This window comes from Bactrocera oleae, chromosome 4 (genome assembly GCF_042242935.1).
Source record: "Bactrocera oleae isolate idBacOlea1 chromosome 4, idBacOlea1, whole genome shotgun sequence".
Taxonomy (NCBI): Eukaryota; Metazoa; Arthropoda; class Insecta; order Diptera; family Tephritidae; genus Bactrocera; species Bactrocera oleae.
Window position 1 is genome coordinate 73,505,945 of NC_091538.1, and position 16,136 is coordinate 73,522,080.

The 16,136-nt window shown below is 32.9% G+C and overlaps 1 protein-coding gene across 3 annotated transcripts in view; it reads left to right on the plus strand.

Moving 5' to 3' along the window:
- The first annotated feature begins 3,600 nt into the window (after positions 1-3,600).
- The window catches only part of Sesn (Sestrin), a 58,346-nt gene continuing 45,810 nt past the window's right edge, over positions 3,601-16,136 (plus strand). For 2 of the 3 annotated variants that reach the window (XM_014243546.3, XM_014243766.3), the window contains exons 1-3: positions 3,601-3,710; positions 4,856-5,756; positions 14,339-16,061. In XM_014243546.3, the coding sequence (XP_014099021.1) occupies positions 16,020-16,061 (42 nt within the window). In that variant the 5' untranslated portion in view covers positions 3,601-3,710; positions 4,856-5,756; positions 14,339-16,019. The remainder of the gene's footprint in view (positions 3,711-4,855; positions 5,757-14,338; positions 16,062-16,136) is intronic. The other variant, XM_036367778.2, reaches the window with a different exon arrangement.

Here is a 16,136-nt window from a genome sequence, read left to right on the forward strand (position 1 = left end):
ACCTTATCTATTGTGAATATTTTTTGCTTATATTAGAGCAGAGAACGTATATTATATATATTATATATGATGTACGTTCTCTGATGAATCATGGTTTTAAAGCATAATTAATTAGACACTGCATTTGTTTTCGTATCAATTATTTACAACCGCTCTTTAACCAAACAAATATAGTATGTAAAGTATGCAAATTAATTATTAATATGCTAAGATGAATTTCGCGGCCAACTGTCAAATTTATAAATATGTCGTGCAGAGGGAGCTCTTACTCAAACAAAATCCGACGGATGTGGATGATGCATTCTTGACAAACTGTGTAATATTTGTAAATTTTATATATTGTCAATTAATCATAATAAGCTAATTAAAAATTTAAAAAATTGCTTACATTAAAACGAAGACTTAACTAGAAGTTGCTATTTAAAATATTATGCTCAAATTGCGCAACCCGTTAACTAAGTTCACAAGAAGAAGTAAAGTAAGAAAACACTGACTATATATTTATGAAATTTTATTGACTCACCGAAAAAGGAAATTGGGTGAGTTAGCTAGTTCATTCATGATTTTTTTACTAATGAAAAAGTTTTACGCAAAATGGCTGTTTTCTCTGATTTAAAAAGTGGCTTAATGGACAAAGATTTCACTATTTTGAAGGTCTCAAAACTTCTCACAATTTAACCGGCTTCGAATGTTTCAGAATCTCTCTAGATGGACTCTGTACCGAAGAATATGTCCACGCTATAATTTCTACGCAAACAGTTCTGTTGTGAGGGAGATATTTATGTACGCACCTAGATATACAATATAGCAGTAAGAAAGTTCATTACATACTTTCGCATATTTTATGAAATTCGATATATTTATTTTACACTACTACATATTTTTTTTACGCTTTAAATAATTGCGATTTATATAATTCGACCATGATCTTATTTCTAAAATCCTACTTTTGAAAATATGTTACCTAGCAAAAATGTATTTAGTCAATCTCTTGTGAGAAAAAATATGTGTAGTAATCCTGGATACAAGTATAAATAATGGATATAAAATTCTGTGAGAATTCCAGTACCTTATAATTAAACTTGGTTTTAAAAATATAATATATATTTTAAATATAGCAGTACCTTCTTAATAAGTACCTATACATATGTAGGTATGTACATACATAGATCGAGTCATGTTGAACATTTTTCACAACTTATCCACGTGTATCATGCTGCGGCAATAGCTATTGCTGATCTAGGTGATACTTGGAAACGTGTGTTGAAAAAGCAAAGTATTATTTAGACTAAAAATATATTTCGTGGCGGAATTTCTGTCAATCACTATTACTGATATTTCAATATGCTTTAAATGTAACTAGAGATAGAGAGTACAACTGCGATCCATTTTTATATTATATTTAGATAACTGCTTTTATAAATTATAAATTTTGACCCATGCCATTTACAAATATAAAAAACAGCTGATAGAGGCATACTTAGGTTGCAAGGGAGTCAACAAAAAAAAATAATGCTCTTACTCTTCGTAGCACTGGTCAGCTGCAGATCGGAATTACTCAGGAATGCTATTGCTTATGGAGGAGAAACAGGAAATCGTGATCACTGAACAAAAAGAACAGTGGCGCAATATTCATGTCGTTATATTCACATCAAATGTGCTTAGATACCACAGTGGTCTTGTTTTCAATGATTGCTTTGTTATTTTCGTTTCTTCTTTGGTGTGTGATTTGTTTTTATCTCGTATCGAAGCTCTCGACACTCTTTCTTTTGGAATGGATATATAAGCGGTTGTTTTATTTTAGCTTTCTTGTTTTTTCGGATATGTGTGAGTGCCTACCCGGTAGAGAAACGTTAAACTGGTCGGAAACTAAAACCAATCAGTAACTAGAAATTCTATATGTGGTAAGTTTCAAAAAGTATTCGAAATTAATCTTCAAGCAAGTAAGGAAGGGCTAAGTTTGGGTGTATCCGAACATTTTACTCGTATACTCTTGCAACTTGCAATGAGCAAATCAGGGAAAATACCTTAAGGTATTGGCAAAATTTCAAAAAATGTTGCGAAAGAATTCTTCATTCATTATGCAAAATCGTGAATGAATTACGATCAAATGTGATATTTTATTAATTTCACCGATTTGTACCATTTTCGCCCTGTAACAATCCTTGGTACCAAATTCGGCTGAAATTGGTTGATTAGGCCCAGAGATATATGATTTCACCTAAATGTAGACGGTGTCACGCACTTTAAGTAATTTTCAACAAAGCCTTTAGTTATCATACGATTTCGCAAGATTTGTCGAAATGATTTGTTCTGTCTGGGTGATATAGCTTGGGATATATATACATTAAACCATTTTTGAGGACGGGGTCACGCCCACTTTTTAAAAATTTTCAAAGGACGGGTGCCCCTCGTTGTTGCAATTCGTTGTACAAATTTACAAATTTGTATCTTAATTTGCGACTTAGTTATGGAAATTTATAGGTTTTCGATTATTGTCAATTTGTGTGCGTGGCAGTGGTTCGATTACGCCCATCTACGAACTTGTCCTCACTTTTTTGCCAAGGAACATGTGCACCAAGTTTTATTAAGATGTCTCAATTTTTACTCAAGTTACAGTTTGCACAGACAGACAGTCACCCGGATTTGAAATCGTCTCTTCATCCTGATAATTTATATATACATAAACCTATATCTATCTCGATTAGTTTTAGATGATACAAACAACTATTAGTTGAATAAAACTATTGTATTAATATAGATTTGGGAGTAGTTACAAAGTAACCACTCGAAGGTCCTCTGAGTAGTGCCCTGATCAGAGAATGTTAATTGAATATTCACTAAACTTCTCTGGTTATACTCCCACCAATCAGCATTTACGTTCTCCGTTCTAAATTAAATTCACGAATGCTTAGTAGGAAGATCGACAAAGATGAGCTGCAATATCAATAATTACGTACATATTTTATTTGCATGTAGCACATTTATACATACATATGTAGCGAAAATATATATGTAACATGAATATATTCAAAACCCAGCATACAAATTGTCAGGCGAGTGAACCAGAGTGTATTAGTATTTATCTGTTCCTAGCAAATATGTGTGTGTGTATCTAGCCGGTCAAATAAAAATGTGTAATATATGCACATAGTATATACTTAGGCAAATGTGTGTCTATGTACATTCCATAGTAAGGTGATCTCTAGGTAATCTAAAACTCTCGAATGGTATTTTTTATTTTTATTTTATCCAATGATAAAATGACACATTTAGCTAAACAAAGCAGATGTCCTAAACCCGATATTTTAGAAAGGATCGCTGCTACGGCAATAAACTTTATGGATTTTTATCATTTGTAGATATGTGACTTAGTTATCACTTAAGTTACGCTGAAAATGATTTTCATAAAATATTTAAATAATTATCCACCCTAACAATTTATGGTTAACACAGTAACAACAATAACAATAAACGGTGTGAACACAGTTTGCGATGCGATTGCCGGTATCAACAGCGAAGCAGAAGTAAATAGATGCGGAATCAGCAGCGACAATAACAACAATGACGGTTTGTAGTAAGTCGGTATCGAAAACAGCCGATGCGAATCAGTTGTAGCAGTTCAAACAGTTAAATCAGTTGAAGTCTAGCAACGAACGGTAAAGGTATAGGTGTTCTGTGGCATTCCTTCAAAGCGCTGAACTAAAATTGTATGTGAAGTAAAAATAATTTTAATAGGACTATTAAATAAATAAGAAAGTCATTGTACTACTGAAAAACTAAAAAGTGATTCTTAAAAGAGACTCTTGTGTTGTATATATGCATGTACATTTGTTTCATTGTTGTTTACATTTTACCGGCATAATTTAAAATTTTCAAGTTACACCAGTGACGAAAAGAGAATAATTATGATATTTATATACAGTAATTTAAGCAAAAAATTAGATATGTATGTTTGTACATGTGTGATGAGAAAATGTGTTCGTTTAAAAAAACTGCGTTTGTTATTAAATTAAAATTCGAAACTAGAACTAGAATCTGTTAAATGCATACAAAAATAAATGTTCTTCCTTCGCCATTTAGAAGAGAAAATTTTTTCAACTAGTTCGAGCTATATTATTTGCTTGCCATCTTTGAATTTCGCTTTTTTGTGAATATGTTTACTATTTGGATTCGCTTATTACAACAATGCTTTTAATTTTATTTGAGAAAGTATTTTTTCTCTTCCAATGTCAAATATTAAATAATGTCTTATATTAATATTTAAGTGAAAGCCAGATTAAATTTGGTTTATTGTGTTCATACTTATATGCAAATCCTTAAAGGATTCTTTAAGCTATGTTATGTGTTGAAAAAGCCACCAGTTTCAGGAAAAAAAAACAAAGTTCAGCGTTATAATTTAATTTTAAGAATCTTGAATTTGATTATATCAGTTTAACTGTTTTTAGTTTCGGGGACAATTCCTTTCATAGCCGAAGTTCTCATGGGGACGCGATGCTCTGCAACAATGTTTTGAAAGTTTTTTTTTTCAACAAATCCCTACAATCATCCCCGGGTCCTGGTTTTCTCTTCACGGCATAGATTAGGTGTCTTAAGAGTAAAGACTCTGCTTCTTTCTTTCTGCAACGACCAGTAGCCTAGTTTCATAGTAGTATTCCTGCCTGAGTATATTATGGGAAGTTTGGAAATTTGTTCCACTTTTGTCTACATAAATCCACATACCTATACAGATGTAAAAACATATACACATATATGTACATATATAACTTCTTTTAAATTAATCGTTTAAAAGTAAGTAAATATTTTTCTTTGAATTGTAGTATAACGATGTTTTTCTGTTTTCTTTAATTCACAGAGTGTCGTAAAAGTTTGACTGCGGCTACACAAAGAAAATTTTAACCATGCTGATTATGATCAAATAAATGGAAAAAATATGTTAATAAATAAGTAAGAAATAGTAACATCAAAGACAGCCAGCCATTAAAAGTTGATACAACTTGAGTGAATCTTGAATAAAATCAAAGTAAAACAAAACGAGAAACTGAAAAAAATTGTATATACAATATATATATATGTGTATGTAGAGGATGACATATGTATGTACGTATATATGTATGTATATCGGTATGTGTTCGATCAAATTAGTGTTTCTGTGCTGTGCCAATCTCTCCTCAACTAAATAAGTTCCTGTGGCCTTATTCAATAAATAGACTCATCAAGAATTTTATTAAACACAAAATTAAAACGCTTTAAAACGTAACAAGTGTAAAAGTGAGTGTATTTGTGTATGAAATAATTTAAAGAAATTCATAAAATATAAATAGAAGCAGCAAAACCAGTGTATCAAAAATTAATAATACAATAAGTGAAAAAGCACATGTGAAAAAAGAAAATCTAAAAACTTAAATCAATAAAGAAAATCAGCCGCTACGTACTATATATTATATTTAGCTTATCAGCACATCAAAACAAAAAAAAGAACACTAAAACCCGAAAAACGTGCATTCGCAGAGCGAACAAAATTAAAAATAAAAAAAAATAAAACGAAAACATCGAAGTGTCATAAAGATCACTATTTTTACAAATATATATATGTACATACATATGTATGTACATACAAACATTTATAAATATATAAAGCCAAAACATATGTATACCAATAGTTTGGTGCAGCGTTTTAATTCCTCTTCGTCACGTACAGTAGTACCCAGTCGATAAAAACTCTGATTGCAGAGTGCTGTGAAAGAGTAATTTTGGTAAGTTTATTGCAAATTCCTTAGAAAAACCAAAGTCTAGTACTCAAGACGAAATTGTTTCAAGTGTGATAAACTTTCAAGTTAGAAACTCTCAATAGATAAAAGCAGTTTAGTTGCAAACAGTTTGGATAAAGATGTGATCTACAAATGGCAAAATTGTTCAGATATATCCACATATAGACAGAATGTAAATTTGTATTATTCTTAAAATTTAAAGCTTTAATGCAGTTTTCAATGTGTGACCAATTATGGTACCTACCACGGAGAAGATTGTAGTGAAGCGATCATTTTTGGAAATATCATTCTATTTACTACACATTGAGTGGTGAGAATTAATGAGAAGTGAGCGGACTGTATTTTTTATGACTTTAAACTTTCCTCTTTTATATCAACGATAAATTTCAACTACAAACATACATACATTCCTACCTCAGTTTATTATTCTTCATTCGCTTTTGCTTTCTTGTTTGTTTATGAAAAACAACAGTATCAGCTGATGTATTATGTAAACATCCAAGAGGTAGGTCAATTTGTGTTACAGTCAAATGCACACATGTGTATGTATCTATATGTATGGATATGAACGCATATGGTACTCATTAATATATATTAAAGGTACAAATATACATATACATACATATATAGTATGTGAATATGTGTATAAGAGATGCATTTGAACTTATTTTCGATATTCGGCTTATTTATTTGTATTCATGTATACCATGGTTTTGGCCGGTTGTTCCATCCAAGCGATATCCACTTCTTCATTGGTTTGACCTTCGTATATGGATGTATAAATACGTCGTTGTGAGCACCCTCCAAGCATATATTATATGTACATACGAAAGAATAATCCACAATGCTCAGAGAGCATTCCGAAATCAATTATTTGTATGTAAAATAAAATTGTGTAGTTCAGTTAATATTAGAGCAGCAGGATAGGCTACCTAACGACGACACATACAAAAAGTGCAGGGAAGTAGGCATGAGAGAGACCGTGGAGCACCTTGGAAACTCTACTCTGCATAACTACCTTGTCTAATAAGGAGAATAATACATTAAAATGGAAACGTGTGAAAAACTTGATTTTATTTATAGCATTGTACATGCATATAAAAATCTCTCCGAGAGCACAAATTTCCTTTGCATTAATAAGCTGAGTACCGCCTGTACAGTATGAGGAAGGAGAAGGATTTGCTGAAAGAGATATGCCAGCAATTTGAATATTTAAATGTTGTTGGTTTTTAGTACACCAGAAAGCAACATTACTAAGACCTGAACGAAGCAGACTCATAGTGATTAGAAACATTTTTCAATACGAGTATTAGTAATTACTAAATAAGTAACATATAATATAAGTTACATGTCGATAAAAGGCATTTTAATAACATCTACTGACGGATTGTGATGTGTTGGTAATATTTTATCATGGGTGGAAAAGTTGGATAGACTAGAATCAGATTCTTGAAAGCGGAGAGGCAAACCCTAGATAAACGCGGGATTTATAATGGTAGATCCACCTGTGAGGTGCTATCTTTCTTTGAACAAGTCGCTGAAATTGAGGATAACGATATACATATATACATACATATGTATGTATTTATGTACCTCTGTTTTTGGTGGAGGTCTTATATACCTATTATTTATGCGTCTGCTACACTTGGTCATTGTATTTCACCAATTGCACACATTTGCATGGTACGTATGTCAATATATTCCTGACTACATACATAGATCAGAGACCTATGTACATGTACATACATACATATATGGTACATGCGTTTGTTTTGATTGCATGGTGCCTGAATTAGCCGGCAACCAATTTCCGCGAATGCATATCGCATCAAAAACAGCAACTGTTGCTGTTGTCAAGCGCAGTTGCTCATTTATTTCTCTTAGTATTTGTGCCAGAACAATAGATCTGTTTATTGCAAAATATACTCGTATCCATGCACTTGTTGCTAAGCGCTTTAGAGCGGCTGCTATAATTTCTCCCAGTTGCTAATGCTGTGGTATACTAAATTAGGGGATACAAGTATTTACACGTCAGTTAGCTATCTCATTGTATCTATTCTTTAAATCGTTATTATTATATTCAGTTATACATGTACATAAATTTGCATATGTTTTTGTGAATTTGGTAATATTTATAACGGAGCTCATCTTGAAACATTCTTGGCTTTCTCATCTAGTAAAAACTTTTAATAATTTTAGATTGTTCCTCGAACAATCGGACCGATTTCTGACCGAGTTTAATTCACAAACTTAATGCTTTATTCTCTGTTTTGTCAAGTATCTTTACCCATTTAAGGGGTGTGATTATCGGCTGAAATATTTAGAAATTCAGGATCTGCAACAGTGTATGGCGATTCGACATTTTTTATTCTCGCAACATGCTGCACAGATTTGTGCACCTAACGGTTGTTCAAGCCAACTAAAAATAGTCGACATAGATGAAGGGGTTTGTTTATGAAAATGATTAGGATGACTTGTTTGTCTTTGGCAATGAACGACCGCAGCTGGACCCTACACAGGTGCATTTTGTATAGTACAAAAGTTTATACCCTATCTTTATATTGATTTTGATTTGTGAATGGCAGCTATATGTTATATTAATCTGATCTGAACAATATTGTACTGTGTTCATGAAGGAAAACTTTGTAAAAGCGTCTGATAATTTTTACTCGTATATACTTATACTTTATAGGATATCTGAACTTTTCGTTTGGGTGTTACAAACATCGTGGCAAACTTAATAAATCCTGTTCAGGGTATAATAAATTGTACATGCATACACCCATATGTAGGTGAGTAAAGGACTCCCCGCTTATTCAAGTAGAAGGACCTTTTAATAACATTGTTGCACTGTGCACTTTTTTATAACACAAATATACAAGACAAAGAACAACAAGTATTCAAAGGAAGTTGAATGAACTTGTTGAACTGATTTTGTCGATATGACCTAGAGTTAAGCGTATGTATATACGTGTGTGGACGTATGTATTCACTAGCATGTACAACTTATTTATGGACCTTTCCGAGTGCCCGTGCATCTGTTGCCATTAATTACTGGCTATGTAGCACTGCATGGAAACAGCTGGTCTGGTGAAATTGTTACTAAACAAATTAACAACAAATGAAGAAATAGTTCGTTTGCTTTTCAGGTTATAAAATATTATTACCTTTTATATGAAACATTTACCAGTCGATCGGGTTTGTCCGAATATCATCTTCTGTCTGTTGCAATAATTATTCGTAAATGGATTCATCTTGGATTCTGGTGGTTTCAAAACAAAATTGAAAGTACATTGTACCATATATCTAAAAAGAGAAAGATGACAGTTTAAACTAATACCTGTAAAATTACAGTAAATTGATGCACAGTTCCATTAATCGGTTCACAAATCGTTTGCAGATAGATAGAGAGAAGAAGAATCTTTCTAATCTTTAGGTGCATTTAGCTCATCTTGTTTACTTAAGAATTTTTTTATATTTTGCGGTAGTATGAGTATTTATTTGTTCGTATATATAGCCCGTCGTTACGCGATTTACTTTTATCGATTTTGCAAATAGCAGTGTATAAACCCCATTGTACAAGTATTCCACTCTGCGAGCCTAATGTAATTTTGTTTTTATTATTAACTTCAAATTATTATTACAAAGCGCTTTACAGAGTCAACTCACGTTCTTGATGTCTTTTCGTTCTTTAACGCACAGGCATCAGTTCAAAGGTATAATAACATTATTCTCGAATGATATTTCTGCATATAACATAATTGTCAGATATTTAAATGTACATGTGTAACCAACAAATGCGCTATCGCCTGCAGATCATATTAGATTACTGTAATACAGAGACTACTGAATATTCATGAATTTGTTGTGGAATTCTTGTGTTGGCACTGTACATTTGTTGGCTGCCAATAGTTTGCAATTAAGTGTGAATATTCTTTTGTTGATTGATTAGGTATGCACGTACTCATATATATGTATCGAAAGTTTGCAAACCGATAACAGAATAAGCAAAGAAACTATAAAGGAACCATCAACTTGCATAAGTTGAAATAAGTGCCAAATAGATGCCAGACATTTGTTGTTCAAATTCGCTCTTTATGATGAGGAAATTAGCTAATCAAAGTTTCATGCTATCAGGAATGTAAATTAACAATAATAACATTGAAAATGAATGCGTCAAATTGCAGAAATAATTAACAACCTAGTGGTGAGTAAATATATTTTAACAAAACGCGCGAATTAACAGTTTTGTATTTTTAGAAAAGGAAAATTATCTTTTCGGTTAAATACCTTTTCTTTATTTCTGCAGAATCTGTTGCAATATCGAACAGAATACCAAGATTATCCTCAGCAGCCAACTAAATCTTAGATGCGCCAATTATTTTTATAACACTAACTTAATTTAAATAGTTCATATGATAATAACGCTATAAGTTATATCCGTTCTTACTTCAAATAGCTTTACAAGAATACATATACATACATTTATGTAATATAAGCAAGTGACACAAAAGTTATCGTCAACCTTACCCGTGCATCTATATACATAGATATATATATACATATGTATTATATATGAAAGAGAAAGCTTGTATGTAAGTATATTATAAAATAATATAAATATAAACTTTACAGGAGAGTTTGGTGGGGATAATTTTTTTTTTTTTTTAATGTCAATGACATTTTTTAACGCTGATATGCTAATGTTTTTATTACACAATTTTGTTGACACGTGCGTCGTGTATATTTATGTCATTTAGCTATGTAAATATAACATATTGAAGTATAAAAAATATAGCCATGGTAATTTAACTAAAATTACCGCGAAGAGTGAGCCATTACTAGCAAATGAAGAAAATACTATTTACAATCGGATTAGACTAATTGTTACTCGGAACAGTAAAATAGAACTGCAACCAAATACAAAGTGCCCCAAACTGCTTGAAAGTTTCAGCACTATTGTACACGGAAAAAAATAATTAATTGACAGTATTTTCCCAGACACAAAATAATTATTTAAACTATAACTGGCTCGGTAATCGGGCTATATTTACAGCAAAAAATGCCGAAATTGATTTCGATAATAATATTTTACTATACTAAACAGTTACTCAAATATAATTTAATTATAACTTAGCCACAACAAGTCGTGGCCGGGGTCTTCTAACATAATAGTATATGGTATGTATGTTGGTATTATTAATATTAGGTATTTATGTTTGCATGCCCCCAACTAAGAGATACAGATAAGCGAATGGTGTGTCAATGTGGTCGTAATTTTTATTCACTGTCAAGTTGAACAGTGTGAATGGAAAATTTTCGTATTTATTTTGACTCTCTGCTTTGGCATTAGAAATGCGTTGGCGCATTTTGCGCTGATCGCGTGGAGACAAGTAATAAGAATAATACAAAAATTTACAACATACATACGTATGTATGTATATACACCGTTGTGAAACATCAAACTTGTCAAAAAATTCCAATTACCAAATAGAATTTTGGAACTAAAATCGAACTAGTCTTCTTACTGATATTAAATTCATATTAATTCCAGAAAAGTTATTTGGCTATAGGTTATTTCGCGTGTTTTTAAAAAAAATGTATGACGAAAATATAGGTTAAATTGAATTTATTGATATTATACTTTATATGTTTTGAAGTAGTGTGAAATATGTATAACAATTTATTATGTATACATAATTGATTAAAATGTGACAGTTGAAATTTCATAATACTTCAGCGCGTACAAACATTACAGACGGTGGACTAGTTAGTCTTCCGGTTGATCCTAGTTGTAAAGTAGTTTATAACCAGTTGCTTTTAGTGCAGAGTGCATGTATACATGTATTTACTTAGGCGTTGTTGGCAGAGAGACTGGCGATTAGAAATAACAAATAATTGTATCGCATGTGTATATATGTATGTATATATGTTTGCATGAATACTGAGGCTTCATTCGAATACAAACTATTCTGTTGTTTTGCAACTCGCATATAAATTATGTACATAAAGAAATATGTTGATAGTCAAAACTGGAGTAAAATATTGATACAGTAAATGAAAAGCATAGACAAGTAAGGTAGCTCTAAGTTCGGGTGTAACCGAACATTTCATACTCTTGCAACTTGCATGGATCAAATACGACTAAATACCTTCAGATGTTGGCAATATTAAAAAATTTAGCGAAAGGGTTCAACTTAATGGTTCGACGATAGCGTGTATGGATTACAATCAACTTTAGTATCATGTTAACTTATTTTGAATGTCATAGGTATAAAGTCAACTGGAAATTCGAAAATCTTTATATTAGGTATATAGGGGCCAAGGGAAGTATTGATTCGAATCAATCCATTTTTACACAAGGGTATTTTATTGTAAAAAAAACATTTTCTCCGAATTTCAATAATACATATATCTCACAGACATACGCACTGGTGTACACATGTATGATTTTATCTCTTTTTTATTGATTTATCGTATCTTTTAGTAGTTTTTAACAAAACCGTTATATGGAAGAGGGCGGAGTTATAGGGGGGGGGGGGGGGGGGGTCAGTAGTAATAACGTTTTGCGAGTCCATTCATTTCAAATTCAAAGATACAGCTTGTACGGACGTACAGACACTCTTGCGATTTCTACTCGTCTCGTTATCCTGATTATTTATGTAGCAGTTTTGACAATGATTTCAATAATTTTTCACGCTCAATATTTGTACGTAGCGTCCTATTATTTCAAATGCAATATGTTTAGTTACATGCAAAAATACCCAATACGTCAACATAAAAAGTGCCTAATACTGTATTGTAAATGCATACATACATACATATGTACATAAATATTGAATATGCATCGGTATGTATGCATCACCGAAAAATATCACGTGTTTCGCCTTTAACGTGTACCCAGCTAAGAATGTCATACAATTAAAAAGTAAGGTAAAAATAGTGTGAATGTCTCAAAGATTGTAAGTGTGGAAATGTGTTGCTTAAATTAAATGTTCACACACGATCAGTCACCAAAAAAAGGAAGAAGTAAAGAATTCGAACAGATGTGCATTTAAAATAGTCAGCAATGCAAGAAATGCACACAAATAAATATCGTTTATTTTAACAAGCTGCAGAAGCAGATTTCTCTTGGCAAAAAAGTCTACAAAATAAATTATTGAAGTGAAATAAAATGATCAAACACAATAAAAATAATATATTTTCGAGAAATAAATAATAAAGAAATTAATTTCGAATAGCTGCCAATATCTCACCACGCCATGCATGACATACTCGCTCATTTCCCCACTACACAATCGATACCCTAGAGGCTTTTCGCCAAAACACCAAAACACCAACTGTTGCAGTCTTCGTGCCAAATGTGCCTGTTGTTGACGCATACTTTGGCAACAACAAGCTATTCGCATGCCATGCGTTGCATTCCGCGCACCTGAGTTGCGTGACATACCAATCAATCGGTTCCGATTGCATCATCCCAATGCATGGCACGCAGTGTGCTGAACTGTCGCTCACTCGATTCTAAGTGTGCTGACATATCAGTACATAGCTGTAGATGGAAAGCTGAGTTTTAATAATTTGCTAGAACTTGAGATAGAAGCCTATGTTTTCCCGTCAGGTGGCCTAGGTGTGAATCATTTCGAAAATATATGGCCTAATATTTCTCATATCTTCCTCGCCGATGAAAAATCTAAATATATAGAAGAGGTTTTTAAAAATTGTTATCCCTCTAAGCAGTCAATGTCATCCCTCGATGTGGTGCGAAATTAAGACTTTTTTGCGCTTTAATCTAAATATTTAAGCAGCATGCAGGTTTCGGGTCGTAGCTGCCTCTTTTCTAGCTCTTAGTTCGAATTAAACTTTTGGTCGTTAATCCCAAGTAGTGTTTCTTCATATCTTAAGTAATCATATACTAATATTTTACGATTTTTTGTTTGTTGTTATTTAATTTGTATATGAAATTCGATTCATGTTAAATCAATGCATTTCATTTAGAAGAATTAATAATTGCAAAGTAAAATTTCAAAGAAAGCGCCTAAAAAGATATTTGCGACAAATTCATAAAAGTGCATTGACACCAGTGATACCTCACTGCAGCGCATGAGTTTACTATATTTTGTATGAGAGTGAGCTGTGCACTACCTCTTCCTCTGCATCTGCTACATTGTGCGAAAAACCAATTTAATTTTGTAATTTGTCTGGTTCAATAATAAATTTTTTCAATAACGATTGAAAATAAAATTCTTGAGTAAACAATGTTGAATGGGGGAATTATGTTTCTTAAAGTGATGCCACCCATAAATCAATTTGTTGCACTCGTATTTCATAATTATTGCAACAGCCCGGGCTGTCAGGAGCAGACATACATATGATGGTATGGGAAATGCATATAAATCCAAGGCCAAGAGTTGGCTGTTTGAAATATTTTGCTTTCTGATAAAAAAGTCATTGTTATTATACCCAAGCAAGCTCTTTTAACTGTCAAAAATAGTATTTATCATATTTATAGTATAAGCATACCGTTACTTTTATATAACACTTTCACCATCATTTACTTTTCATTACAGAATATATCGGAGAAAAAAAAAACTTTTGAAAGAAGCAATTCAAATTCTGCGCAAATAACCGTTGGAAATCAACAGTTGACTAAATATATATATTTAACGGTTAGCTTTCCGTATTGTGAGCAAAATCTTATTCCTCGGCAACTAACGTTGGGTGCCCACAGGAAACTTGCAGTCATATATTTGACATTTTCTGTACAATTTGACAATTTGTCGCAGCAAACGCCGCGCTTCCATCCATCACGTTGTTGCATATACAAATGAGTAGCAAAAACAAAAACAAAACCATTACAGTTAAGACATTACCACAATACAAAGAACAACTGCAGCAATTACAACAACGCATCGAAGAGTTGAGCTTCATCAATATACGTCGTGCAATCTTCACCTTCAAACGCCTCAATCACAACCCAGACAGCAACAGCCGCGGTGGCATTACAATAGGCATAAGACGGAAAAACTTAACAAGCTTCATAAACGTAACAACTGCAGCGATAGCAACATTGTATGACAGTAAACGGTGCCAACAACACTAACTAAACCAGAAACACCAGCAAAACAGCTGAGTTAAAAGAGTTAACACTTCGAACAGAGCCGAGCGAAACAACCGGCAGTAGCTAAATTGCAGTTGACAGCTGCAGCAGAGCAAAGCAAAGAGAAATCGGTCCAACAGTGCAACAGGGTAGCGGAGCAAGGTGATTGAAAACAAACTAGTTTGACGATTTGCAAATCAGCGACGCGTAGTGACGATTGTTACCAAATTCTCAACTAACTTAGAAGAGGAGGAGGGGAAGATCAGATGAAAGACGGTGAAAAAGTGCCAAAGAAAAGAATTCAAACAAGGTGAAGGTGGGAAAATCTGTAAAAAAATATAATTGAATACAAAAAGAATGTGCAAAAAGAGGATATAATTCAACAGCTAGAAAAAGAGATAAATGTGCAACGAAACTCCGTTTCTACTAGTTTACCGTAGCGAGCCCAACCGTGTAAGGTAAATAAGCTATTGTAACGGTTGATTGCAATCGAACGAGCATACATAACTACAATAAAAGTGGGCAAATAGAGCAACACGTGTGATACGAATTGCTTGTGATCGGGCAGGCCAGTTCGTAAATCACAACGAAGTTAAAAATACAAATTCATCAATAATCTGTCAAAGATAATAATTAATAAAAAATAATAAATAATTAATAAAAAATAATTCATGCAAAAGCATAAAAGTCGCGCCCTATTTGACTCTAATAGCGAAGTTACGGTCCCTCGTTGCAACAGCATTTCAAGTCTACAGCAAAGGCAACTAACCTAAGGTTACAGAATAAGCCAAAGTTGAACAAGCGGCTAAATCTAATTGCGCGTGAACACAGAAATAATAAACAAACAAAAAGTTTATATAAGAATTCTCCAAACCCACTCTTTCGTGACAACACGCTACAGCAGCGTGCGCAACATAGTACAACAAGGTTCGTCCGACCTGGCCTTCGTTACGGCGTGCAGCTGTTCAGATCAGCAGTTTAAGAGTTGCTCCACCTGAACCTGATTCGCCGCCATTCGTAGCAAGTTGTTGTGTATGTTGAATTTGTGCGTGTGAAGATTGACTGCTGACTGCAATACAATCGCACGTGTCTCCATTAAAGCCTTTGTTTTGATAACTGAACGATCTCGTTTGCCACTTCGCACCTTCTCAATGTTCGAGTTCTGTGCAGATATGGGACAAATTGGCCAAGATGTAAGTAAATCCATGAATACTACATATAATCTATCTTTTTGTAAATGAATGAACAAACCTTAGCGTTAGCTAATC